This window comes from Anser cygnoides, chromosome 13, assembly GCF_040182565.1.
Source record: "Anser cygnoides isolate HZ-2024a breed goose chromosome 13, Taihu_goose_T2T_genome, whole genome shotgun sequence".
Classification (NCBI taxonomy): Eukaryota; Metazoa; Chordata; class Aves; order Anseriformes; family Anatidae; genus Anser; species Anser cygnoides.
The window spans coordinates 8,968,911-8,996,612 of record NC_089885.1 but is presented as its reverse complement, the minus strand read 5'-3'; the positions used below and the strand labels follow the sequence as shown (position 1 = coordinate 8,996,612).

The 27,702-nt window shown below is 38.7% G+C and overlaps 1 protein-coding gene across 9 annotated transcripts in view; it reads left to right on the top strand.

Moving 5' to 3' along the window:
- The window catches only part of AFF2 (ALF transcription elongation factor 2), a 329,062-nt gene that overhangs the window by 220,463 nt on the left and 80,897 nt on the right, over nucleotides 1–27,702 (top strand). For all 9 annotated transcript variants that reach the window (XM_067004994.1, XM_067004995.1, XM_067004996.1 and 6 more), the window contains one exon: nucleotides 21,882–21,933. In XM_067004994.1, coding sequence (XP_066861095.1) covers nucleotides 21,882–21,933 — 52 coding nt within the window. The remainder of the gene's footprint in view (nucleotides 1–21,881; nucleotides 21,934–27,702) is intronic.

Below are 27,702 nucleotides of genomic sequence, written 5' to 3'. Positions count from 1 at the left end.
ACAGAATGAAAATTGAAAGGAAATATTTACTTTAAGAAAAAAGATTTGTGCTTTTGGAGTCTTCATGCCCCCTTTTCCTTTTTTTCCCTCTCAATAGAAAAACTGAAAGTGGGAAAATAAGAACAAAGATTTGTAATTGGACGTGTTTATAGTGGTTGGAAGAAAATTTTGCTGAAGAAAATTTGAGTAGAATGGAGCAAAAATAAAACTTTTCATAGAAATAGTTTCAATCAAAAGGTTTTTCTTCCTGGATAGATGCCAGTATAAAATGTAGAAACATTTTTTGCTTCATTGATATTTTTCTCTCTGGAAGAAGCAGCTTGTTTGGAGCTTTTGCTGGGTTTGTGTGCATGCTGCCCACTGTCAGGTTGTTTGGGGCTTCCTGTCACATGCCAAACCTCTGAACTATTTCAAACAACTGCTAATTCACACAAAATCAGCTTAATCTGAAAAACGGTCCTTCTTATTCCTTCCAAATACATATTTCTTTTCACAAAATAGTTTGTTATATCCTCATGCATCTACCCTGTCGATAGCACTGTTTGTTTCTGTTATATGCTGTTTTCACCATATATCCTAACAAAAGACCCTGTAATAATGTCCACGTCAGTTCACAGGGTTTAAGTTAAAGTGAAAGTTTTCTGTTCAGGGTATTAGCTTGGAATTATCTTTTGGATGACTATTTTAGTCAAAAAAATATGTGTATTTTAGAAAAAGAGTAGGGAAAAACACATCTTCCCATTGGTTTATGTTAAAATCCCACAGCTGAATAGGATTCTGCAACAAGTGATGACTTTGGATTGCCTCATTGGCTTAAAATGCCCTCAGCTTCAAGAAATCATTGGTTTCACATTTTTTTACCTAATTAGGTCCAAGCAGAATCTGTAGCAGGAGACACAGAAGTGCCCAAAGAAGTGTCTCTGGGTGGTGGCCTTGTGTCAGGTTGGACATGGCAATGCCGGAGGTATGGCTGTTGCCTGTATAATGCATTCTCACGTGTATCACTGTGAGTCCAAAGATGTGTAGAGGAAAGCAGGGGAAAGGAGAAAAGAAAACTAAATAAAAACAACTCAACTCTGCCCCTTCAGCATCAGCCCTGTTCCTGTTTCCATGACAAGTTTCTCTGTGGGGCTAAAGAACTGGGAGTGAGTTTATGAGGTTGGTTTCTGACAGTTATTTGTGCGAAACATAACTCTCGCTGACCCACTGAGTGCATGACCTGGTAATCTTGTACTCCTCACAGATTTGCTTGTCCCCATGTGCAGTTTGCGTTCGATGCTTTAAATAAAGACAGGTACTAATCATGGTGCTTGCAGTACTAATGAGAGATATTTAAATGGTACAAGGATGAGCTTGGACTACAGTAGATGAAGAAAAACACAGGAAGGGGCAGGAGAGAGAGATAAATTTGTTATTAAGACACTAAATTGGTGCTCAGAAGAATTTGATTTTAATTTTAGCTCTAACAGGGACTTCCTGTATGACCTTTTGGAAACTGTGTCTTGGTTTTCAGTCTGTAAATACCAGTGTTTTTTCCTATCCCCTATCCTTTCCATTTAGATGGTATAGTTGCTTCAGCAAGGACTCTTTCATACTTTGTACTGACCTAACCCAAGGGACACAGGACCTTGTTCTCTCTGAGTGCAGTGGTATGTGTATGAGATGACATGAAGTTGTGGTTAGAGAGGAGGAAAGAAATGTAAAACTACAGAATAGATATATATGTCATTGGTTCAGAACTTATGGAATTTTATATAGGATGCTTGGGATAAACCTAATGAAAACATTGCCTATTATAGGCTATAGATTTTTTTGTAATGTCTGTGAACCACCGTACTGTAAGAGGCTTCTGTAAAAAAACTGTTAGCTTAATCTCTGGTAAACTCTAATAGGACTTTTTACGTAAGCTGTTTTTAGCATGCATTTGAGATGAGTGCATTACCCATGAGTAGTGAACTCACAAGTGAGTTATGCGGGTAATCCCAAACAAGTGCCAATAAAATTTTTATAATACATAGCATCATTATGGAATTTGTTTATGCCACATATTTTATTGGAGAAAAAACCACGTTAGTCATATATTAGAAGGTTAATACTTTTTTTTTCTACTGGTGCTGTTTTTCACATCCCTCTACCTCAAAAGCCAGGCCAAGTGAACACCAGCAATCCTAGAAGGAAGGGAAAATTAAAATGAACACATTTTTGAGATCTCTCTGAAAATAAAACAAGGGCCAGATTCTAATCGCCTTACTCATACCAAACACCACCTTACTCCTTGAATAGCCCCATAGATTTCTTAGGGACCATTTGTCAAGTGAAGTGTTATTTGACATGTGTGGCAATACCCCAAATTGGCTCAATCTAAACTAGCTTTTCCCATTTAAGCCCTCCAAAGCTAGCTGTCTTCAGTGGTTAGAAACGCATTTATTTTCTTTTTAATCCCATCAAAAAAAAAAAAAAGGCGGTGGGGGGGAAAGAATTCTCATGCTGGTCTGAGGGCTTGTTTCGACCTTTTATTACCAGACTTGGGTGATATGAAGCAGAATCCCAGCACTTTTATGAAAGGCTAGATAGAGAAAAGCTCTCTTAAAAGGGTGGCTGGCAGAGAGAGCATGCTGCTTCCCACCCTGTTTGATAGGTCATGTTTGGGCAGCAGAGATCGAGGAATTTGGGCCTTTTCCACTTCCACCAGCTGGAGTCAGCAGCATTATAAACCGCACCTTGTACCACTGATACAGCAGATAAAAAGCCTGTTACACTGTTGTAAAACCTTCTCCCCATCCTTTCAGCATATGAGCTGCCATGTCCCATATTCAGTTCTCCTTCTCTTGGGAGCAGTTATTTCACCTTACAGACTTGTATTGTATATCCTCCATAGTATAAACACAGTGCATTGTAAGAGAGAATTTTTGTCCTTTTTTTTTTTTTTTTTTTTTCCTGCTCTCTTTGAGCTGGTAGGCATAAGTCAATGGCAGAACTTGGCTTTATTGAGAGCAGGATCAGGCTATAAATGTCCTGGGTTTGCTCTTTTGTCTCACATAAAATAACTAAAATAACTCCACCAATAACATGCCTGGTCTGCTGATGGCTAATCAAGGGTTGCTGCTTAAAGCTCCACACATAACCTAGCTATCTTCACATTAACCTCCTCCTTTCATTTCCTTGGTTATGTCGAATAGGAAACAGTTATTGAACTGCATTTATGTTCATAGAAACCATTTGATTAATTGACTGTGCTTTGAACTCTTGTGACCCGACATTGAAATATAGCTCAGACAAAAGTGACAGAAGCCCAGCAATGGGATGGGGCTATAAAAGAGCACCAGTAAACTGTCCGTGGGCAGCCTGCGTTCATGTTCGTGTTTATCCTTGTGGAACTTGCTAAAAGTAAAGACAGATGTCCAGCTTATCTCATGGAGTCAATAGCAATAATATGTACGGATGCTGCTCACAGCAAGTTGAGCCTACTCCTGCTGTCACTATGTCTTTATGTGTCCACAGGGAGAAAACCTGGAAGGCAGGGGAAAAAAAATATAAGTATTGCCAGAAATCCCTGTAGGCTATCTGAGAAGGAGCGGATGTGTAAAGCATTTCTTTCTGCATAAACATTTAGAAATCAAGCTCTCATAAGTCAGGGATCCACCAAATGTGGTGTGAAGAGGCAGATGAAGCCTGCCTTCTGGCATGCCAGCATTTGCTGATTGATTTGGAATGCAGAAGGGCCCTTTTTATTTTTATTTTAAAATTTGAACCACATCTTAATACAAGTCAGGTGAAAAATAAATTGAAAAATAGCAAGCCTGAGATTACAGATGTGCCAGCTTCATATTGTTCAGTTTAGCTGAGGTCATAGTCAAACCCGTCAAGTTCACATCATTTAGTGTATGGCCACTGAGGTAATATTCAAACAAAAGAAAAGCAGTCAGAATACTGATATTCTCCTACTTTGCCAGCTGGCCTCATTCAGCTGTACAAAGCACACGCTACAGCTACACAAGGAACTCTAAATCAGCAAGAAATACAGGTTTTTAAAAGGATATTCTGTTCCAAACATCCCATTCACGCTCCAGTTCTCTGACTTTAGATCAGTCATAAAGAGGAAATACCTCTCCTAATATTCAGTGTCATATTCTGAAATTTAAAATGTAAAAGCTATGCTAATGATGATACAGTTAATTTAGAGGAAATTTTCAATGGAGGACATTTGTATTGTGCTCAGTGGTTTAGAAAAAGCTTGGATTTCCTAGAAAGCCTACAAGTAGAATTACTGGCATCCATTCCTCCTCCATACTGGTGATGTTACTATGCTGGTTCCCTGCACGCAGGTATAGATTTATGTAGATTAATTTGGTATAGTACAGTGAATTGCCACTATGATATATATTTTAGAATTACTTCCTAGCACAGCCTAATGGCTGGAATCAAATAAAACATAAAAGTAGATTTATATAGATTGCTGTATAAATCAGATAAAGCTTTATGTTACCTAGCATTGGTAATGGAAGCTTTTCCTGCAAATAATATAGAAGTTGTTCATGTAATATTTTCATTATTTCAGTGAGAGTAAAGCAACAAAAAAGAAGAAAAGAAATAAACAAGTCTATCGGGCTTAGCCACCATTAAACATCATTAACTATAATTTTGCCTGACAAGTTCTCTCATCTGATGATGGGTGAAATGGTAGGAAAGTAGACTGAACAATTGCATAAACCCAAATGAGATATGCCCTTGTATTCTAAGTGTGCACAGTTCAGTCAGTTAAAATAGAGCCATTTATTATGCTTTAGCAGCTAGTGCTTAATCTGGTTTTAAATAGACCTTTTTTTTCTTTTAACTTCTTGCTGAGATTTAACTGGTTTGAGAAGATGCATGACATAGTGTTACACAATAACTCTCTCTCTCTCACCAGTTTACTTTGAAATAACTTTATTAGAGCACTGATGATGAAAATAACTCACAGGAAATGTAGATGGGCCTTTAAACAATGAATGTATTTGTTTTATTTGAAACGAGTGGATAAAGCCTTAATGAAAGAGACAAGAATACAGAGCGGAGAGGAGGGAGGATGTATAATGGGCAGAGCAGTGAGCAGCGCCCTCCTGGGGGCTCTGGGAACTCACCCAGGCAGTGGTGGGTGCCACAGGGCATCCCCTTTTCATCAGCTTCTCCAGGCTAATGGCTCTCAGCGTTTTGGGGGCAGCCTATCGAATTTCTTACGGGCACTTTTAATATGAAACTGTTGTTGTGAACCAGTAGGAAACACTTCGGCCACCCATTGTCAAAATGAGTTGGGAATTTATAGCAAAATCGCCTCACATAATACAGGCAAAACTCTCACCTGCCTGTATTCAAAGTGTGCTGTGCGATTGCTCCAGGTGGGAATGTCTGACCTGTACCTGGTGGAATATTTGGGCTGTAGACGTTTTGTTTGATATTATCCTGCAGTTTTCCACTTAGTCATTAGATCCCTCAGCCCTTGTTGTTTTTCACATGTAAGTCTGTAGTTATACCAGCTGGGATAAACACTTTCTTGAAATCTTACCTCTGGAAGAAATTTGGCTCGGTCCTTTTGCATGTGAAGGGAAATAAGCATCTCGTTTGGTGTTTGCACCACTGGTTGATTCTAGCTACATGGGTAGTTACCTGCGGGTTTACATCACATCCCGCAGAAATGGAAAGGGAAGTTTTTTCAAGAAATGATGCCTTTGTGTGTGCAAGAAGCTCAGAGCCCGAGTGACACCAAATTCTTCTTATAACTGTGCCTCACTGGCACAGGCTGCGCGAACAATAGAAGGATGGGCCCTTTCACCTGCAGGTTACCAGTTCAAATTCAAAGCAGGATTGTAGTGAACAAAAGTCATTACACTCCCAGAGCTATTCAGTGCCCTGTGTGAAATGAATTGAAGGTCTCAGTCCAGGTCTAATGGACATGTGTCCAAATCCAGAAGCTATAATTTTAATTGGCACTCCTGTTGATAGAGGCAGCATAGAGGCCAAGGATTGAATGGGCATACAGATTGAATTTACTCTGCTTGTTCAGACCTGGGTTAAAAAACAGTAGAGTAGAGCACCAGATGCTTGTGTAACTGCTGCACAATATGAACGTTTTTTGGATTGAGAAAGAACTGCAAACTTTAAAAGCATTTATGGAATCTTAAGTCTCCCCAAAAGCCCTAACTATTTTTTCATTTAGAGAAAAAAATTGCTAGCAGTGTTCATTGAGCAGTCTGAAGCTTTGAGGTGTCTTAAAAAAAAAAAAAAAAAAAAAAAAAAGGAAAAAATGTTCCAATTAAAAGTAACAGAATACCAGGAAAATCAGTTAAGAGACTGTATGTACTGTGCCTTCATATGAATGAATGACTGTTTAAAAAGAACCAGATTCACTGGTCTTAAGAAAAAAATAATAATTTATTTTCCTAAAAAGAAATATGTTGTTTCCTAATAGAAAGGAAAAAGAATAACTCCCTCCTTCCCCTCTCCCCACCTCCCCCCCAAAAAGAGAATATGCCCCCAGCGGACTGCCTGAAGTGCTCTGTGACCATGAGTATGCATTGTGTTCAGAGACCATATACTGCTAAAACTCCTTGATGGAATGAGTTTTAATTTGGTTTACAGAAAGCTTTAGGGGATATGGCTCTCTACAAATTAGACCACAGGAGCTATAAAATGAAGGATGTCCTCCCTAATTAGAAACAGTGGAGAGGCCTGGTGTTCTTCCTAGTTATAGCCTCATGGGTACCCTCTCACATTTAAACTGGGCAGTAGATGCTTCTCTGTAACTGTTTCCTGGCTTTTTTTCCTGGAATTTATCTGTTGTCCGATTTTCTGTCTCCAGTTCTGAACGCACCTTTCTTCGTAGTTGTAAAGCCTTACCTGAAGTTTTAAATGTCATCTGCAAAACAAACATTTATTTGTGTGTTGCTTGGTGATCAGCCACCCCTAGCAGAGTATCTTATTTATTTTATATACCAGAAAATGGTTTTCAAACTTAGGTGGACGTGGCAGTCACTTTAGCAGGGCTCCTTTTGCAGTGTGCAGCTGCACCAACTCTGTTTTCTCATTCCTCTTCTTTTGAAGTTAATGAGAGCTCTAAGGATAGGAATATAGATGGACTGAAATAAATTATGTTTTATGGTAATCAAATTCCATTTTCCAGACACATTTTTTAACAAGAAAGTGTTCATCAGACTGGGATCCAGGATTTTGGACAAGAAAATAATACAGTTATTTAACTGCGGCTGGAGAAAAAAGTGGTGCCGGCAAATCTAATAGTGGGATGTCTACGACTTGTCATTTGTGCCAAATTATAAAACCAAATTTAAGCATAAATGCACAACAACACGAGGCAGAAATGCACAACAGAAAAGATTCAGCTACAACTGTATTTCCAAACTGCCTGGGAGTGGAGAGCTGAGTGTGGGGATGAGTTGGGAGCTATTCTGTGCTAAGGCAGCCGTAATTTTATGGTTTTAATTGTCAGTAAGAGAAGACATCCAGGCTCTTAGTTCTTCTGCATGTTTTCATGTAGACTTATGTGGAGCAGGACCAATGACTGGCCCAATGAAAGCTTTAATTTACTTGTGACATATTGTTTCCACTAGGAGTTGTTGTAGGTCAATTTGAGAACAATTGCTAGCTGAATAAAAGAGAAGAAAAACGTCAAACATTGATCTGCAATATAAGTAGAAAATGGAAATTTAAAATCAATCAAAATATTTATTTTGCTGCCCAGCACAGAGTATTACAGAGAGGAAAGGGCTGTATTTTTAAGCATGATTGCTGCTTAGATTTTACCAGAATATATAACTGAGCATGTCTCATGGCCGTCTTATTTTTGTGTAGTATTTCATCCTCTGGCTTTGTGGGGGAACTTTATGCCAGGAGAACTCACTGGAGACTGAGTGACAGATCAGGCTGTTGTCCCACATTCCCTTTCTACTAAATCACAGTTTTCTTTAGATGGAAGGTGGCTATTGTGAAGCTGTCAAACTGAGGAAAGTTAAATGGGCTGAAGTGAAGGCTCGTGTTAACAATAGCAGCTATCTCTGTCAAATGAAAGCTCAGCAGACAGTTACAAGGCAATTCGGCACTGATGGGTGGTCGATTAAAAACAACAAAAGGCAAGATGAATGAAAGGGGAAAATCCCTATTACTTCATGGTAGGAGCAAGGGGAAAACCAAAAATAAAATAAAAAGCCCACCTCACCCAGCCCTATAGCAATTCGAACAGACTTGTAGTTAGCATGACCTTCATAATCTCAGATATGGCACAATAAAACTGACAAGATTATTTTCTCTTCAAGCAGTGCTGAAGTACTTTCGAAGTATTTTCATTGGCAAAAAATCTGGAAAAGTAAAATAAATGCGGAGTTCAAGGCAATTGAAGAATTCTTGAATCTGATAACAGCTGGAACATAGTGCCACCAGGAAAAATAGCTAGGTTTTGTGCTAAAAAAATTATGACTTGATCATTTTTTTACAGTGTCATATCTGAGATTTTGAAGGTTACACTGTAGACAACCAGAAGAGGATTAGAGAGAAATTATCTTTGAGCTCAAGGGAGCACCAATTTAAATTGGATTTGAGATATAACTTTTGCATTACCTTAGGAGATGAAAGGTAGTGTTGCATCCTGATAGTTACCCAACTACCTAACCATATGTATCAACTGGATTAATCTGTAGATTAACAGCTTTTGCACCAAGTGCAAGGTGTATCATGCAATTTCCTCTTCGTGGGACTCATCCTGTTCCCACTGAGCTAAGATCAAACTCAGCAAAAGCTGGGGAGGGCCTTACAACTTGTATGTCAGGCATAAGCTAAAGGTATACATTCGGATTATAATGGGCACTAAGATTTAGAGTTTCAACAGCAAGCACTTAAAGTAAGATGAGAAAGTAAAAAAATAATAGTATATAAAGAGCAATGTATTATTGCTTGTAACTATCCTAATCAGAAATTAAGTTTTGAAATCCTAGTGAAATTTGCTAGGACTCAAGCACCTACACCCACTTAAATCCTATAAAATTCCCATTCCTTTTCTTACAATATAAATGCAAGGAAGCATTTCATGACATTCAGAAAGCCAAAGAAAACAAATATGTTCTTACACAGCGCACAATTAGGACTCAGGTTGCTGCCAACAGCAGAGCCAGGGTTCAAAGAGATTCTGAAAAAAAGATTGGAATAAAGAATTTGGGAGACATATGTGCTCCACGGGCATGAGGAACCAACATTTACTTCCAGTTATATTAGGACAAATTCTGTGCCAACAAATTGTCTCATTGAACCGTCTCCCGTGACAAGATGCAGACTTAGATGTGCCATGGGCCTGATCCAGTCTGACAGTTTCGATATATTATAGTATTATTTGTCTCTGTAATGTTGTGACATTATTAGAGTTTATCAATAAAATTTAGTCTGCATCACTTCTAGGTTTTGTCCTAGAGGAAGAGATTTAGTATCTGTTTATCAATTTTATGTACTAATACTTTTGTTTATTTGTCTTATAATAACATCAAGATAGTCTATTCGTGGCCAAAGAAACAGGGTGCCAGGCCTAGTATAAATGTACAAAAGAGGAGGCCAAAAAAAAAATAATAATAATATTTGGATTTTTCTTTTCTATAATGTTTTTATCACTGAGGACCATGTTATGATTTTCAAGGTGTTTTTTTTTATGGTGTCATGCATTTCATAACTAAATTAATTTGGGAATATGAAAACAATATTTACCTACCTGTCAGAGAATCAACCAAAATGTATTCTTTAAAAACTTTGTGATAAAGTGATGACGCTGGGAGACAGTTGTTAAATCTCCTTGCTAGAAAGAGGTCATCTTTCTCCTGCTCTTGGAAATGACAATGTGTGTCATGTTCTCGCTAGGATCAATACCATGACAGTAATTTGCAGAGTTTGCTATGAGTAATTAGGTATAAACAGTGGCTGTGGATATCTTTACCATACCCTTTTAAACCAATAACTGAATATTCTTTTCTTGGTTGGTTCCTCCCAGCTTCGTCCTTCTAACACTGGAGAGGGTTCCTCAAGTGCAAACTAGCAGATAGTTCAGAAGTAACCTGGGCTTCCTGGGGAATATGAAGAACAGAGAATATTTGTATGTGGGGTGTGTGTGAATGTGGGTAAACGCTAGGTTTTCCAAAGTTACACTATTTGCAACGATACTGAAAAAAAAAAATAATAATAATAATAACCTCTGTAGATTTCAGACCAAAGTGTGGTTTAAGCATGTGGTATAATTTATAGGGTAAACAAACTTTCAGTAAGAGCTAACTATATCAGGAAACTTGTTTAACATGCACAGAAGGCCCTGCTAAATTATTTCAGTGCTGTAATTCAAAATGCTGGGGAAAATTCTCCTGTATTATAGCCAGTGCAAGATTGGGTCTGCAGCCAAGTACATCAACATAAATGTTCAACTGTCTGGGGAAATACAAGTCTTACACTGTTACTTAGGGGAAAATGTGCACAGACATGGTGGAGCCCCTTATGAAACAATCCTCATTTTGTTAAACAATAGGATCAAATTTTCAATCAGGTTATCAAGCATATTGCATTCTTCAAGCTTGCCAAGCAAAGAGAAAGTATCAGCATGAAGACTGATATATTTTTACAGAATTAATGATGTATGAAACCTGGAAGTGGAAACATACATTTTCATTTTATCCTCTAATTTTTCTTTTTACATTATAAGTGAAAGGAAATGCTTGGAAGTATTTGCAGTTATTCATATCTGTTTATCTTAGAGTGATTATCAGAGCAAACAGTGTCAGGCATTGTGTTTGGATCTGAGCCTGAAAAATAATGCTTGCAGGAGCAAGGATTACTTGCATGAGTCAGTGTTTTCAGAACTGTGCCTGGTACTTGATTTCTATCATGCATATTCAGTGCCTTATAAATCATCCCGATTCAGAAATCATTTACGTATTTTTTTCATTTATCTCCTCTGTTTGTATTACTTTTAGTACATGCTAGGTTCACTCCATTTATACATTTTTAGATTGATCCACAGGATGTTCATTTAAGGATAAATGCGAACTGTCTTACTGAAGATTCATTTCTGTTTGCAAAGTTTGTACTCAATCTATGGGGTAGGTGTTGTGACTTCGGGATGTGCGATTTTGCAGCTACAGTAGAATTGGCTTTCAAAACTGATCAGAAATTTCATGCAGTGAAAATAAAACTCATCTTCCTCAAGATCATCTTATCTTTGCTTTCTATGGGGATTTTTTCGCTGATTGATGAGCCCTGAACATCCTTGTGTACCAGGCAGAGTCCAGCAGTATATTTATAAAGCTGTAATGAGTTTGCAGCATTGAAAACCCCAGGCAGTTCTCTCATGCGCTCATAATAAGCCCTGGGCACTTGCTCATCTTCTCCATGCCTGACCCCTGCTCTTTATTCACCCTGCACCATCAGCATGCCAGCACACAGGACTTCATGCCCTCTTGGAATCCTGCTTTGGTAATGCACACCCCTGAAAATCTCTCTTTAAGTCAAGTGCTCAGCTTGAATCATTCTAGAAAAATCTGTCATGTGACAAGTTCCTCTTTTCTCCGTGTGAACAAACACTGTTTCCAAACCAAAACTCCCATTCTCCATAGCCTAACACATCACCGAAAGCCATGGCGTGGCTGCCTTGCATTGCCTTCTCAGTATCAGCCACTGGAAGTCCTCCCTTTACAAGGCTTTATTAAACACCTTGAGTCTTCCTCTTGAACAACCAAAGAAATACTCTCCAGTTTTATGAAGCTGTTGTTCATTTGCACTGAAATGAAGCAGCCAGACCCCTTTATTGAGTTACAGGACACTCACCCACAACAATTCATTCATGAGGACAAATTGACAGGGATCTCAGGTTGAGAGGTTTCTGAATCCTTGGGGTCAGAGTCTTTGCTGGCATTCTTCCACTCATTTGATTAGTTAGGGTCCACTCACACTGAACTATTTAAAATAGAAGCACATTGTTCACACTACTGCTTTTTTAGAGGCCAGTGTTGTGAAAGAAGTTGGCAGGTTTTGCCTTCAGCTTGCTCCTTGCCAAATATTCTTTATCCTTTCTCTAAAGAGATGAGTAGATGAGCAGTGTCTGAGCTTTAGAGGCTTTCTTGAGTTCCTTTTAGGAGTTTGTAAGCTTCTTCAAATTAGGAAGCACTATAATTTCAGTGTTCCAATGGTCAGTAATGGCAATGGTCAGTTAAAAATGGTGTTTCTAATAGAGGAAAATCTGCTTTGTATTCAGATGAGACCATGTATCTACTCCTTTCCTATCCCTTCTATTCATCCTCCAAAGCAAGGCGGGCACAAGTGTATATCCTACAAACGCACAGTAAGAGATTTTTTTATTTAGTTAGTCTAGCATTTTCTTCCTCTGAGTCCTTCATCTCTGCCTTCTCTCTTTTCCACTTTTTTACTACTGTTTTTAATGGATTTTCTTTCTCTGTTCATGCTTAGTTCATTTTGTCCCTGTCTACTTAACCAAGGCATGAACCTAATGGCATCCATGTTAGAACTGGAAAACTCTGTTGGGCCTAATACTTGACAGAAAATAGTTTTTCCCTTCTATGCATACGTAAGTTAGGAAAACTGAGGGAAAAAAAGGAAAAAACACAGGAGGTGATGTGTCTGCATTGAGAAACATTAACTAAGCAGTGCCCTTTTGCAGAGCCGTGTTTGGTTTCAGGGTATAAACATATATTGGCTATGAACACTGTTCAAAGAGCTTGTTAAGGAAAGGAGACTGGAGGGAAATAGCTCTCATGTTAATTTTAGTCAAGAGGTTTTTGGGCCTTGTTATGGCTAAAAGAGTTCAAAGTAGGGAAATGGTTTGAGAACTGGGGATAAATTGTCCTCTTTTGTTTATTTACTTGACACCTTGTACTCAGCACCCAAGGTCCAGGCAGCTGCTTTGATTTGCTCACTCAGAGCATTCTTTGCATCTCTTTTGGATTTCAGATCCACCCTTATACCTAAAGGGTAGATGAAGTCAACTCGTGGAGGAAGACTGCAAAGCCACCCCCATCCTCCCAAGGTCCTGCTGCAGGACAGTGCCAGAGCAGTGAGAAAGAAGCACAGGTCCCCTTTTGCACATTGTTGTGGTGTGTATTGAAGGCGTAGGACACCCGTTGGCCTCAGCAGCTACTGCAAATGGGCTGCGGGATGGGCAGATACTGGCCCCAACATCCCATACAGCTGGTGTGGACAGGCTGTGGCTGCCACTGGAGCTCACAGGTTGGAACGGACTAGAGCTGTGGATGAGCTGTGCCCTATAGCAGGCACTGGGTGAATTTCCCCTCCTCATCACCCTGCTCTCCAGTTCCACACAGTCCTAGTACCCGTGTTGGAGAGGGACAGAGTTCATCTCAGTCCGTACTCCCTCTGTAAAGCGCCTTGAGGGCTCGCTGTCATTCTTATCACTGACACCGAATTGCAGTCTCTCTCCATGACACTGAACTCTGCAGACAGCATTTTGGAATTAGAGGCAAATAGTTCAAGCAGCAGAAACGATTTTATGTGTTTAAGTAGAGTTCAGAGCTGCAAAAAAATGCATCAATATAGAGGTTTTAATGAACACAATAGCTGCTTCCACTCCAGACCAGGTTATTGAAGCTTAAGATTTCCAGACACAACTCATTTCCAATCTGCAGAAACAAAAGGACTCTACTCTTCAGATACGAGATTAGTCAATGTAAGTGGAAAACAGTGCACACAGAAAGATTTGTGAATGTCATGTTGGTACTGACAGCTCATCAAACAGCTCCTTGAAGGACTCACTTTGCTACCAGATTAAAAATGGAATAAAAGATAAAAGAATATAATCAGTGAATTAAATTAATGTCCTTCTATATGCACTGTAGAGCATTGGATAGACGAACCAGTCTTATGTTATTTGTTCCCTGGTGAACAACTCTTTTTAATACATTTTCTGGTATGATTTTTTAAAGTCACCTTTTCAAGTTGCTATGGAATTATCAATCATTGTTTAACTGTGTGCTAAGTTCCCAAAGTCTTTGTGTGTAAATATGCCAGCTGAAGGCTTGTTTACCAGAGGAAATACTGGTGCTCTGGCTAGGAGACAGTTTTAATCAAATATGGTTGCAGTAAGCAGGTGTTTTTCATGCGGAATGTATTGGAAATGAGTATGTATCACAGAAATGGCTCTTGGACTATATATTCTTCTTGGTAAATAGCAGAACCTGAAATTGTATCTGCTGTTGTGCTTGTGCAGAAGGAAAATAGGAGAAGCTTTGTGTGCGCTAGCAGAATATGGCACACTTGAAAAGGTGGGGGTCCTCATTTTATTCTTCAAAAACTTCAAAAACAGTACAAGTTTTACACAGGAGTTTTTAGAAACTGTGATTAGTCCTCCCCTGTATTGTTCCTGGAGCTATGCTTTTCTTTGTTCTTGTCTCTCCTTTCTCCTTTTTTTTCCCTTTTTTCTTCGTGATACATCCTTCTGAGGCCTTGCCAAATGGGAGCATGTGATACCGAGGAGTCATTGCACAGTGAGGGAGACACAATGTAATAGAGATTGCACTTTTCTAGACAGAAGGCTTAAAGACAAGAATATCAACACACCTGCTTGAAACAAAAAGATACTGCTTTTCTTGACTTTTTAAACTAATCATGCTATTCAACTATTCTGCTCCAATTCTGTTCCCAGAGAAAACTTCCAATAGAATGGACCTCAGTAAGGGTGCGAGTCAGGAAAGTATTGGGTATGCTACAACATTATTCATGCTAAACATACTGATCTCCATCTATGTTAACGTACAGATCAAATTTGGCAGCAGGTTTCTCCCTCCTCTCAAAGTTCTTGTCTTGGCTTTAATGAAAAGCAAAATGCCTGTCAACAGAGCAGTTGTTGCAATGCACTTAGTAGCAACTTAATATTTTAGTTGCCTTTAAGAGCTTTTTATGCATGGAGATTAATGGATGGCTAGATAAAGAAATTCTTCTGCTGAAAGAATTCATTTTGCTTAATCCTTTTGAAATGAAGAGATGATATGGAGAGGTGAGTAATGAAGTGTACTCCCTGATTCTGAGGTACCTAATAGATAACCACGGGGGTTACTTTTCTCTCACCAGCTGTAATTACACTAATTACTGATATGGTGCCAGAAACACTAAGGCAGACTGAGTGTGACAACACAAAATGGAGTGTTTCTTAGCGAGACATCTTTCTTCATCAGCTGGACCAGAGGGAGGCTGACCGTGTTATGAGGCTAATGTGTGCCTTCTCCTGTGGGAGGGAAGAGACCAGGTACCTCTATCGCTCATAGGCTTTTTGGCGGTTGAGACACGAAAGATGACTTCAGTTCTTTCTAAAGGGAGGCAATTTCAGGCCAGAGGCTGAGGATTTGATCTGTTCTTCAAGCAAATTGGTTCTAATCAGGCCACTGAAGCTACTCAGATGAGTAGAAGTTACACCTGTGAGTAAGAGCTCACCACACTGAGCTTGTCATTGACCAGAATGTAATGAAGGAGAATGCTGGATAAGGAGAAGGAAAAATTAATAAACTGCATTTAAGTATATATAAAATCACTGGACAAGTGGCCCTGAATATTAAGGTAAATGGTGCTTGTAAATTCCATTTAATCTTCTGAGATTTTCTTTTACCGTAACTCTTATACTATCTCAGAGGAAATATTTTAAAGATGACTTGCACATTTCAGCAAAAGAATGAATATCAGGTTTCAAGATTTATAGATGGAATATTTTAAAACAAAAGATCTTCTTTTTTCCTTTGGTATTACTCTACCATTTATTTTCATTTCCCCAGGTTCTTTGTCCACTGTATTATGAACTTCTCGGGGGAAATCTAGTGTTAGATGTTTTCACACATGTAGTTCCCCTTCCTCCCCCTTGATGAATGATAAAATTGCGCTCCAGTGTGTGCAACACATTCTAGAAATACATCTGAATTCCATTATACAGTTTGTCATTTGCATGATACCTTTTGAGTTACCACTCTCAGAGAAGTCCTATATACTACAGAGAAACGCACTAGGAAAATGAAAAACCAGTGCAGTGTATGTCCAGAGGGTAAACTGGCATAGCTTGTGTTGATCTGATGGCCTTATTTCCATGAAAGTTCAGGGGTAGAAAAGGTTGCACGTCAGCGCCAGTCACTATTTGCAAGGACAGTGTTCCCGCCACATAAGTATTGCAGCAAACAAGTTTAACAAGGGCTTTGTAGCTCAGGTTGGTAAAGCGCTACTTTTTTCACCTCAAAGATGTGTATTTGATTCCTGCCTTTTCTGGATTTGAGTCTTATTAAGTATCACAAGTGAAATTTGCAATAACAGTCTACACTCTCTTTTTAATATTGAACAGTATAACTAGTTGTAGCACATGCATCTCCAATCTGAGTCATACAAACCTTCATTTTAGTGTCCATTTTTATCAGCGGAAGGCTGAAGCAAGAGGGAACTTCTTTCCTTGGAGAGCTCCCAATGTCATTTGTATGCTTCCTGCACCTACCACTGCTTCTCCTGATCAGAGCTTTGCCCTGTCTCTTGTGTCATTAGGCTTTGTTTCATCCTTGCCTTTTCTTGTCAGATAAAGTTAAGTGGTACATCCTCCACTAATGGGACAGAAGCATGGTTTACCTGTTGAGGTTGCAAGGACAGTATTACAGATTTACAAAATAAAAGCTGAGTATTTTGAAAAGCAAGAATCTTAAATATGTATTCCCATTTTACCAGAGAGAAACCCAGCAAGAAAAGAATGGCATGTCCGTCTGTCTGACATCATTGCTGGTCCTCCTTCTTGTAGAAGCAACGCTTGTGTTTGTTGTGGTACGATCCAGACGTGATATGCATTTTGTACAAATGTGATTTGACATGAGCAAGTTAATTTTCTGGGCAGCTCAGGATTAGGGAATTGCCCAGTATTCCCTTCACTGTCTGCTTGCAACCCCCTCTTCCCTTTCCTCCATCCTTTCCATTCCCACAAGGCTTTTTTACACACAAGTAGAGCTCCAGCACAGTGGTGAACTGATCTGAGAGCAAATTAGAAGTGCAGAACCTGGATATCCTATATTTAGGCTGCATTTCAAGCACCTCTTCTTCCCTGATGAAGCTGTCTCACGAAACCTACAGCATCTTATAAACACAGTGTTCTCCCAGCACGGCCCTACACAAGCAGAGCAGGAAGAAATGCATAGTGTTCTCAGAAGCTTGCTGGCAATACGGACCTTATTCACTTGAAAAAAGCATTTAAATAAGTTATACCTGAAACCAATGAAAGGATGTTGAGCTGTGAATGTACTCCTTTAAGAAGTTATAATGCTCTATAAAAGTACCTGAAATTAAAGTCTACTGTGATGGTGCTTTTTCAGGGAGGAGAATATTTCACATCTCCAGTCAAATCTTGACTTACTTATTCACAGGATCCCAAACCAACAAATGTGGTGTGCACAAAACACCTGCTGAACTCAGCAGTAGGGTTGGCTCCAAGTGCCTGTCACACACAGTTTCAGTGTGTGTGCAGCTTAACTTGGTGGCACCCCAGAAAGTTACAGCCCAGACCCCAGAGCTGAGTTTGGGGTTCTGCTGCTTTTGCTCCTCCCTGGACGGATGGGTGGGAAAGCCCATTTGGGTGACCCCAAATGTCCCATTAAATCCTAGGTCATCCTGCTCTGCAGCTTTGGTGTCTCACTATTATTCATGACTTCTCTGAGCAGTTCAAAAAGGGTGTCTAGACTTATATTGTAACCCAGTAACTCATGTTGTAAGAACTGTGTGGAGTGGCTAGAGGGACTCCATGACTCATTCATGTCGAAAATGAACAAGAAAAAAAGTGTAAAACAAAGTCTTGCCTGCTGAGAAGCAGAACCCATGCTGGGACTTGCATAACCTTTTAATATTGTCTGTTAATAGAACAGCCACAGAGGGGTTTCAGATTAATAAACTTTTAAACTGTTATCCAGCATATTTTTTTGAATTATACTTTTGGACAACATGTGTAGAGTCAAAGAGAGAAGATAAAAATTTAGCTTGCTATGCCAAAATCATCGTAAACAGATCTAAAAATAGCTTATTTTGATTTCAGTTCATCTCATTTTATTCTGATGTCCATTGCAAGTTGAAGTCTGCTAAAAAAATATTTTATTGTTACAATATCTGGTAAGACTTTTACAGAAGACATCATAATAAAGCCCTCATTCATACATTTGTCTAGTTAAATTTGTAATGTAAGAACAATCTGCTCTGGGAGCTGGTTCATCCCTGGAGGAAGTGGGTATTGTAGTCAGTCAATGAGATTGCCCCTACTTACAATACAGATAAATGTGTTGCTTTGTCACAATGTTTCTGCTTTGCAGTAATTTCACATTTCAAATTACAAACCTCTGAAAATTGTAGATTATAATAAATATGCTGACACAACTTCAACTGATAGAGTAAATGGCATTGCTCTAATAATGAAATCAAAAATCCTACTTAATCCCACTCTTTCCCTAAAGTGGTGTTTTGCATTAGCTATGGATGAAAAGACAAACAAGTACATGTATATTCAATAATAATGTCAGCTGGGTCAGAGAAGAATAGGAAATAAAATGAATTCATAACACCTCTGGAGATAGCTTTTTGATACAGTTAGTTTTCTCATTTGCCCTCATTGATGATATTCAATGATGATATTCGTTGTAACTTTAACATATCCACCAAATTGGCCTTTATTAATGGCTGGCCTGATCTTAATAACAAATATACACTGTAATCTCCAGTCTGCGTGTCTTCTGAGGTTAACAGGTACATAGAGCAGAATAGATAACGTGTATTTACAGGAATCTCTCACTCAAGAGAGCCTAATTTCGTGTTCAAACCATCCAGATAGTGTTTGAGAGAGTTATAGATACAGAGCACTTCTGGCTCAGTGCTTTGAAGCTGAAGTGGGTTACCTCTGTAGGTGTGACAGTGAAATAGTCACCTTGGATTAAGGTTGCTGACAGTCTTAAAAAGCCCTTTCTGGGCTTTGAGTGTGATCAGATGCTACTTGCTTATAAATGAGAGTTAATAGAAACATTAAATGGTACAAGCTACTATGACCCATGTCTTCAGAATATTTAGCACGGTTTAAAATTGTGGAAGACCATCTAGACCTCTACTTTCTGTAAAATATTACCTCGTCTAGCCTGCTCTGGGAGCAGGTTATTTGAACTCTTCAGCATCCCACTTTCATTTGCAGATACTGTGTTTTTTTAATTTATCCCCTCACTTCACTCCCTACCATCTATTTGTTGTTGATACCACACTTGATTTCTCTTTAATTATTCCATCTGCCAGAAGAGTGTGATGCATTTTAGAAGCTGTGTGGTTTAGTTGTTTAACCTTTGAGTTTTGTAACTGAATGAGATGACATATTCTTCATTTAGCGGAACTGGCTAAGAAGAATTATATACTCCAAGTGATAAGCTTGAAACTGCTAAAGAAATACCAAAAACCGATTTTTTTCCTCTCTCTAGTCATCTAAACATCCATTAGTCCCTTGAAGGGAATTCATAAATCCTGCAAATTTAGTTTATCTGAAACCAACTCTAACAGTTGTCCTGCCTACTAATCATGTTTTATATCCATTTTATATTTTTCAATATTCAATAAACATGTCTTGTGCTTACTGTACTTGTTGGAAAGTATCTGCAGCGTAGGCTGTATAAGGACAGTTATTAATCAGCCATTTCAGATGACTGTTTGGTTAGTTTAGTAAGTGTACTCATTTATCTTTTTTATTTTTTTCTTTGTTCTTTCCATCTATCTAATGTGGAATTTCTTTTGTCCTTTCTGGTTTATTTCAGCCAGAATATGTCAAAAAGGAACTTAACATGTAACAAAGGGGCAAAAAAAATCTTATAGCTGGAAAGAGGGAAAAAAAAAAACCACCTTTTGGGCTTCATTCATGAAACGATCCTTTGCATTATGTCCTCTTAGATCTGCATTAAAAAATAATAATAGAGCACATTATCTAGCAGTGCGGCTTTAAAGCAGTAGATAATTTACACATTAAAGTGAGATGTAGGTTTAAAACTGGGAGTGTAGGAACGAATAAGAGTCAGAATGATATAGTCCTGTATTAAGTTGGTCTCAGTTTCCTGGGGGTATTGTCCTTCTGGTGTGTAATGAGACTCGCAGATAACAATCTGGGGCTGCGGATAGATCGAGGTAGGGCGGCGTGTTGAGAACAGCACGGCAAGTAATGACGCTGGGGAAACAAATGAGTGTGTCTGCTAGATAAACAGCATAAAAAGTTCCCGTTCATCACCAAAATCCAGGCCTCTAAAGATTAATATTTCCCGAAGAATTCTTACTTTTAGAAGATTCTTTATCAATGCTACAGTCTCACTTTTACGGGTTCACATATTACAGGGAGGCATCTACCATTTATCAAGAGGTTAATGACTGGTAGTTATGTGTCCAGATACTGTGTAACCACGGAGCTGCCCGACAACAGAGGTCACTGAAAGACAGATGACTTACAAACTGGTTTAAAGATCTCCTTGCACTTTCTCTTTTTAAAAGAGCACCAGCAGGGCTTCGAACCTCCAGATATTTCCCCATTGGGATTATTGTCCCCTCTTTAAAAATTCCATATGCCAGGAGGCTTCCATGATTTACTGGCAGTCTTCAAACAACAACAGAAAAACTTCCTAACAGAACATCCATTGATTGCTACAATAAAAAATCATAGACTTCAGTCTCCATCAAAGCAGCAAGGAAACAGTAATTGCAATTTGCTGGTCTCCTGCAGTGGGTAAAGGAGATCAGCCTGGGAGAAAAGAAGCTCAGCACTTTCAGTGGCTGGCACAGCAGATCTGGGTGAGATGTGCTGATTCATTCATATGTCATCCTGTGAGAAAAGAATTTGTCAAGGTGAAAAGATGGGTGTGAGGTAGAAGTGTGTCCAAAGGAATATCAGCTCTGAGGAGGACCACCAGATGTAAGTGTGGCTATGGGGGAAGCTGTAGGGGAAAGTATATGGTGGCTGTTAGTCGTGTCTCTCTTGGTAGACAGACCTTGAAAGCAGAGACCTTTCCTGCAAAGTTGTAACAACAAATAATATGGCTTCTTACCTGGTATGTTTCAACATACCCAAATCTTGCATTTAAATAAATAAATAAATGTATAAGATGAATGTTAACATAGTAGCATGCATTATTGAACTCTTCCTTCTGTCAAGGGAAAGGAAGGAGACTTTGGGACAGCCAAATCTGTTAGGAGTTTCCTTTCCCTTTAAACAAGGGCAAGGAGCAGTAACATGAGATTTCCCTGTAGGAATAAAAAAAAAAAAAAAAAAAAAAGAATATGAATTAGCAGATTCCTACTTTTTGCTCTGCCTTCAGATACTAACAACTGCGATGTCCCATCAGACCTCAGAGAAGCTCCTCTTCTTGATTTTCCTCATTCAGCACTCTCAGTTTGGTAAGGTGGGATTGGTGCAGGCCTCTAGAAAGATCAGTAATACCCTAGACCAAGAATGAAACACAGAGGATTTCTCAGCTTTTAGCAGTCTCAGAGCTGAATTTCCTTTCCCCCTTCTGATTTAGAAATACACATAGTTGTCTGTGGACTAATCACTGTGAGATAATGTGCAAATAACAGAGGACATGAAGGAGGAACTGGCTACTAAACTTTATGATGGATGAGTTTGAAAGTCATTTGTTCTTATGTAGCATCTCAGAAGAACTAATAACATACATACACAGAGTATTCATCAGTTTACTTATCACAGGTCTGATCCCGCTGTTGTTGAATTGAAAGGCAGATTTGCCTCTGACTTTGGTGAAGGCTAGATTTGGCCCATTGTATATAACTTTAATTCACTAAGTGTAATTCTGTTTTGTCCTCTACTTTTTTTTCAGAATGCTTGAGGATGATCTGAAACTCAGCAGTGATGAAGATGACAATGAACAGGTAAAATATATCTAAGTGCATGTTGAATGTGTTTGTGTGCAAAAACATTTTGGGGTGCTGCAGAATCCATTATTTTAGATCTTACCTGCATGTAAAACAACTTCTGAATCTTTTACAGTTATTCCTAAGTCTGTCTTAGGGTGGAGAAACTTTTTTCTTAAACAAGAATATGTTTTGTCGGTTTTGCTAAATTAACTTAGTGAAATGGATTAAACTAAGCCAAAACATGGCTAGCCTTGGACTAAAAGAACATGTATGGCATCATCTGGGAATAGTTAACGTGCTCTGAGTTTCTATCTTCCATCGTACCTAATTAACTGTGGAACGGCTTCCACTTGTTTCCCGCACAATTTCTGAAATTGATGACTTGTTTGGAAGCGGGTATAAAATAACCACATCAGACCACTATCATAACTGCAGCGTTGTTCTGCACTTTACAATTCTTTTGTAGGATTGCACCCATGAAGTTGGATCTGTAAGTTTTGTTCCAGTCAGTGAGTAAAGGGATGGGAGCCCATAGCCAGTAACTCAGAGATTCCCATTTGTGAGAGGTAAAATCTTCAGTGTGTAGTTGTAAATCAATACTGAAAGTCTCTCTGCCTTACTTGGGACGTTAATGAAGAATCATTTTCAGAAAACTGTCTGATGTCATTCTTTATCCTTCCCGCTTTATAAATATTTATGGGTAATGCTGGGAAATAAGGCTGGTGAAATTCATATTCTCAACATTCTTATCAGAAAAAAAATTGAGACTTAGGGTTAAATTCATCCTTCATGTTACCTTATATACGGAATAGGCTTAAATATGTAAACTTCTGCAGTAAAGAGAAAAGTAATACTATAACAGCGTAAGATCAAGAAAAGTAATACTATAACAGCATAAGATCATCATAGTCTGTTCAGCTGGGAAATGTTATTTATAAGTGGATCTTTCTTTCTTATTTATTTTTAAACCATCTGAATGTTCTCCTTTAACCCACCTAATCCATCCTTTAGGGTCATGCCAGGAAAGATTTACCTTCTGGTGTAAGTTGATCCCTTAGTCATACAAGCCAGTACTTTTTGCACCAAGACAGACTGGCACCCTCGTCTGAAGCCAAAGGATCAAAAGCCAGTACTTATGCAATGCGCTATTGTGCAAACACGTTGGCTTATGAAACTAGTAGGTTTCTTGATCTATTGGAAATTTGCCTATATACTCCCATCAGATGGCATTGTGATACTGAGATGCCCAACATTTAGAAATGGTAATATGTTATCAGGCAGGAGTTACTTTTGTCTTCTTACTGTAGTAATTTTCCATTGATTTCGGTAAAATTGCTCCAGATTTACACACTTTACACTGACTTGAATAGGTGTAGTCTCTGATGTCAGTCCCATGCAGGAAGGCCACAGTTACATCTGCACCGCACGGTGTCGTGTTGGCAGCTCTCAAAGTATTACTGCTGTTGTATGGTACATGCATGCCTTTTACCCAAAGGCAGGCTCATGCTGGGGAGCAGTGCCACATTGCCCCCAGTTCAGAGGCTGCAGTGTGAGCCGCTCTGTGATGTGCCTGAGCTGTAGGAAGCCTCAGACTGCACCAAAACTCTGTGAGACTTTCCAGTAATACCACTGGCAGCATAAGCTGCAGACAGGCAAGAGACCACAATAAGGAACATTCATGGAGTTTCTCTAAATTTTATAGTATGTAGAACATATTTTTCCTTTTGGCAGTGCAAGTTTCATGTCACTCTAAGTGATTAGAATTGATTCGAGTCTGCTAAGATCTCCCAAATATCTTCTAAAGAAACAGCTTATGGTCTGTATATTTAGGGATTCAAAACATGAACGCATCCTATCACGTGAAAAATAAATGAACTGTCTGGACAGTAAGCATGCTGATCATATTTCTTAAATGTCTAGCACGTAAGGGAAACCTTCACCCTTCCTCTGTACCCCCACAAATGTGTGGTTGCTTCTCTTTTAGGTGCCTCATGAATAGAAGATAAAGACAGTGTTATTTACATTACCGGAAAGAATCCCATAGCTTTTTAGGTTTCCCAAAAGCATGAGTATATGTGTCTATCCTTTAGATTCTTGTCACACACCGCATCCCAGAGTAAGGCCTTGAAAAGCTGAGCAGATTGGCTCTGCTGCATCACTCAAGCATTACCCTGGCCATGCCTTCACACTTAGCAGCTTCTGCCATGTCTTTTTGAAATGAAGAGAGGGGACTGGATATGGAAATAAAGGTTGATCTAGCACACCAGTAAGGCACATAAACATCAACAAAGTAACTGGAACGGTTTTTGACTGCAAATATTACGTCCCCAAAATATGTGAAATATTCATTCACGAGGGACAGGTCAAGGCGATTACAATATACGAGTTACGTGATGTTGAATGTTCAGCTGTAGGATCCAAATTTATAAATATATATTTTTGTTAACATAAAGATTTTGCACGCAAATGACAATTGTAATTCAGCTGTATACATGTGTGCATTCTGACAGGGAAAGAAAAGATTAAAACTCTCGGCTCAAAACCCTTCTAACAGTTTATACAACATTGCTATAAAGAAGGATTTTCATTGCAATCTTTCTGAATTTTTTTTTTTTTGCTATAGGCTTACAGCCAATGTGAAGCATGAGCTAGCATTTACTCATTTTTATTAATAAAAAAGCAATATGTCAAAACCATATTTTTTATCTTGACCTCTTTACTCTTATTTCAAGGAAGCTGAAATTCTTTGAGAGCAACAGTCAGGAGGAAGTCCTAGGACCCAGGCCTGTATTTGTCCTTTGGGAATTGCTAGGGACCCTTCGATCTTTACAAGAGAGGAGCAGTAGTGACACTGACCCATAAATGCACCTCCATCCCGACTTTCAGTGAATATCTATAGTGCGTGGAGAGGATTTGATCTATCTGCCTGTCTTCTCAGACTACCAGTAGTCCATTTGTCATGGTGCTAGATTGTTAGAAGCTTGTCTGCAAGAAACCAAAATCTCCTGTTGTATTTTTTCACTCCTGCGAATGAGCACATGTATTTCTGATCTGTATTTAGGGGCCCATGAACCTCATGCTCTTTCAGTCACTGCTGAGGAGAAACCCAACACGATTGCTCTGGTCAGTCATGTAATTAGGAGGCTGAGGCTGATTTCTGGATAAATTGAGAGCTATCAGTTTGAAGTCAGTGGAAGGTATTTAGTCTGTAGATATTATTAGCAGGGCTGTTACTGAACACACTGTCCCCTTTTTAACATTACCTTTTCAACCAGGATTTTGAATAACTGGAAGTGGTTCCTAAGAGCTATAAACATGATCTGGAGAACCCTTCTTAATATGAGTGTTACGACTTCTTGATTCAGCCAGAAAGAGGCTAAGTGTGCATTATGATGGCCTAGCAGCATATCACCAAGAAAAAGATTCTTGAAAGGAGGCTGCAGTCTGTAATTTCATCCCAGAGGGCTTAAGAGGCTCCAGCAAGTGAGAGGTGACTGGAAATCCAAATTACTAGTGCCAAACTGCTGCAAATTGCAAGGAAACCTTGTGGTTTCCCTCTCCTTTTAGGCTTCCTTACTGCATGCTCTGGCAGTTGTAGGCTTGATGTAGAAGTTGTTGAGTGAAGTTCTTCGGGCTGTGACACGCTGGAGGCCCAATGAGATGATCGTTGCAGGTCCCTTCTGACTTCAGATCTGTAAATCTTTGGACCATATTGATCATTGCTATAGATCATGAGGCAAGCTGCAAGTTACTCCACCCCAGTTGCAAACTCCAGTCATCATTTTCTGGGCCTCACTTCGAGAGACAGCAGTTATCACCTATATCTAACATGTGTAAACACATCCCACAGCATCTTCAGTGTAGACACTTTGGAGCTGGCCACATGACACATGCTTTGTCCCTTAGACAAAATGCTGATTCTTATGTCTTTCATTGTGGGTGATTTGGGATTAAAGACACACAGAAAACGACAGGTTAGATCTGGAATCAATTTTCATTTACAGCTGAGAAGCAGTTATTGATGCTCTCACAGTTCAATAAAAGATCTGAAGATATAGACCTCGCATTTCTTTTTCAATATAAGCAGCATAATCAGTCTCAAATGTTTTTACAAAGAAAATTGTATTGACAGTTTTATTAAAATTGCTGTCTTTAAAGTTTCAAGTTATCCACAGTTTGACCTACTTGAATGGTTTTTAATATGCACACTGACCAACCCAATGGATTTTTGTGTCACGTATTTATAATACCAGGTACACATCTGTTTAATGTATTATTTGAGAGGTATTGTTACATCCAAGCATTGCCTGTGTTTTAAACTCTTGTAGTATTGGCACAGAAAAGAACATTGGCATATACATCCATATTGCATTCAGAGGTCCTGTTGCAAAATATTTTTAGATTGGCCACGACAGATAGAGTCAAGGCAGATGACAGACATGTTCTTAGTTTTTAGACGTATAATTAGGTGACTAGGCATTTCAGAGATGCTCTTAATGCTCTTCTGTAAGGAAAGGAAGTGCTTTTAGATGGCTTTATTATTCTGTTAAAAAATATAAATCAGAAATTAGAAAGAATACTGAAGATTTTTAATTAGTAGCTTTATGCAGGTAAAAGAGCTTGGATAAAACACAGGTTAATATTTTTGTTCTTTAAAGCACCTCTGTATAACTCAAATTAGCTTTGAGCTCCAAATGAGTTGTGCCTGGATACAATATTTTAAGTAGCTGTGGTGTACCCAATTTTCTTTAACCAGCTCCTCTTTGTTCTTCTGCCTAAGGAATAGGCCTGTTAACCTTTGAAATGTGTACTTAATTTAAAGCACATTGCTAGCAATCTGTGTATTTTTTAACCAAAGAAACTTTGATACTAGTTACAGACCTGCTCCATTATTTTCAGTATTTCATGTATATAGTATTTTTGGCAGAACAAATCAATGAGATGTTTTTCTTTTATACATTTTTTTTTCCTTCTTCACTTAATGATTGCCATCTTATGTGCACTTCTCTGATAACCATATAAACACAAGACATACATATAATCCATGGCCTTGGCCTATCTTCTGTATTTTACACAAACATATTACTTTCTTCTAGGTTACTATTAGGTAATTGCCGACAAAACGTTTGCCTTTGTAGCTCCATCCAAAAAGGTGATCAGCCATAGCCTGAGCTTTGAATTCTTCTAATGCATTCTGAACTTTCAAAGCTTTTACTCAAGTTCATTTTTTTTAAATCTACGAAATGCAAAGATGCATGATGCTTTCATCATGTAACACTTTGAAAGAGGTCACCATATCACTTTAAATTGTAACAATAGATATCCTTTCCTGTTGTCATTTATCCCATTTTTTATCTGGATCCTGAACAAGCTGTTTACCTCCCTAAGGTTTCTCTACATTTCCATTTACTTTGTTATCAGCAGAAAGGCTGAAGAACAGCTCTTCAGTAATGACATCAATACTGCACACACAGTGAGAGAGGTCATCTTGTCAAAGCTATAGAAAAATCAGATGGATTAGGATGAAACTAGGTGCAAAATAACTTTGATAGAGTCTTTAATGTAAACAGTTTATCTGCCGTTGGGTTCCATTGAAATCCCAGAGTGATGCAGCATCGGTTGTAGCCACGGCAGAATGTGTTTTGATAAAAAGCCCACATTTCAGCGTTTAAGATCTGCAGTCATGTTTTATAATTGTAAAGAAATGTTTTCATTGAGACATTAATGAAAACAGAAGCTATTAGGATAATGCAGTCATTCTCCAACCTTGTCAATCTATAACCG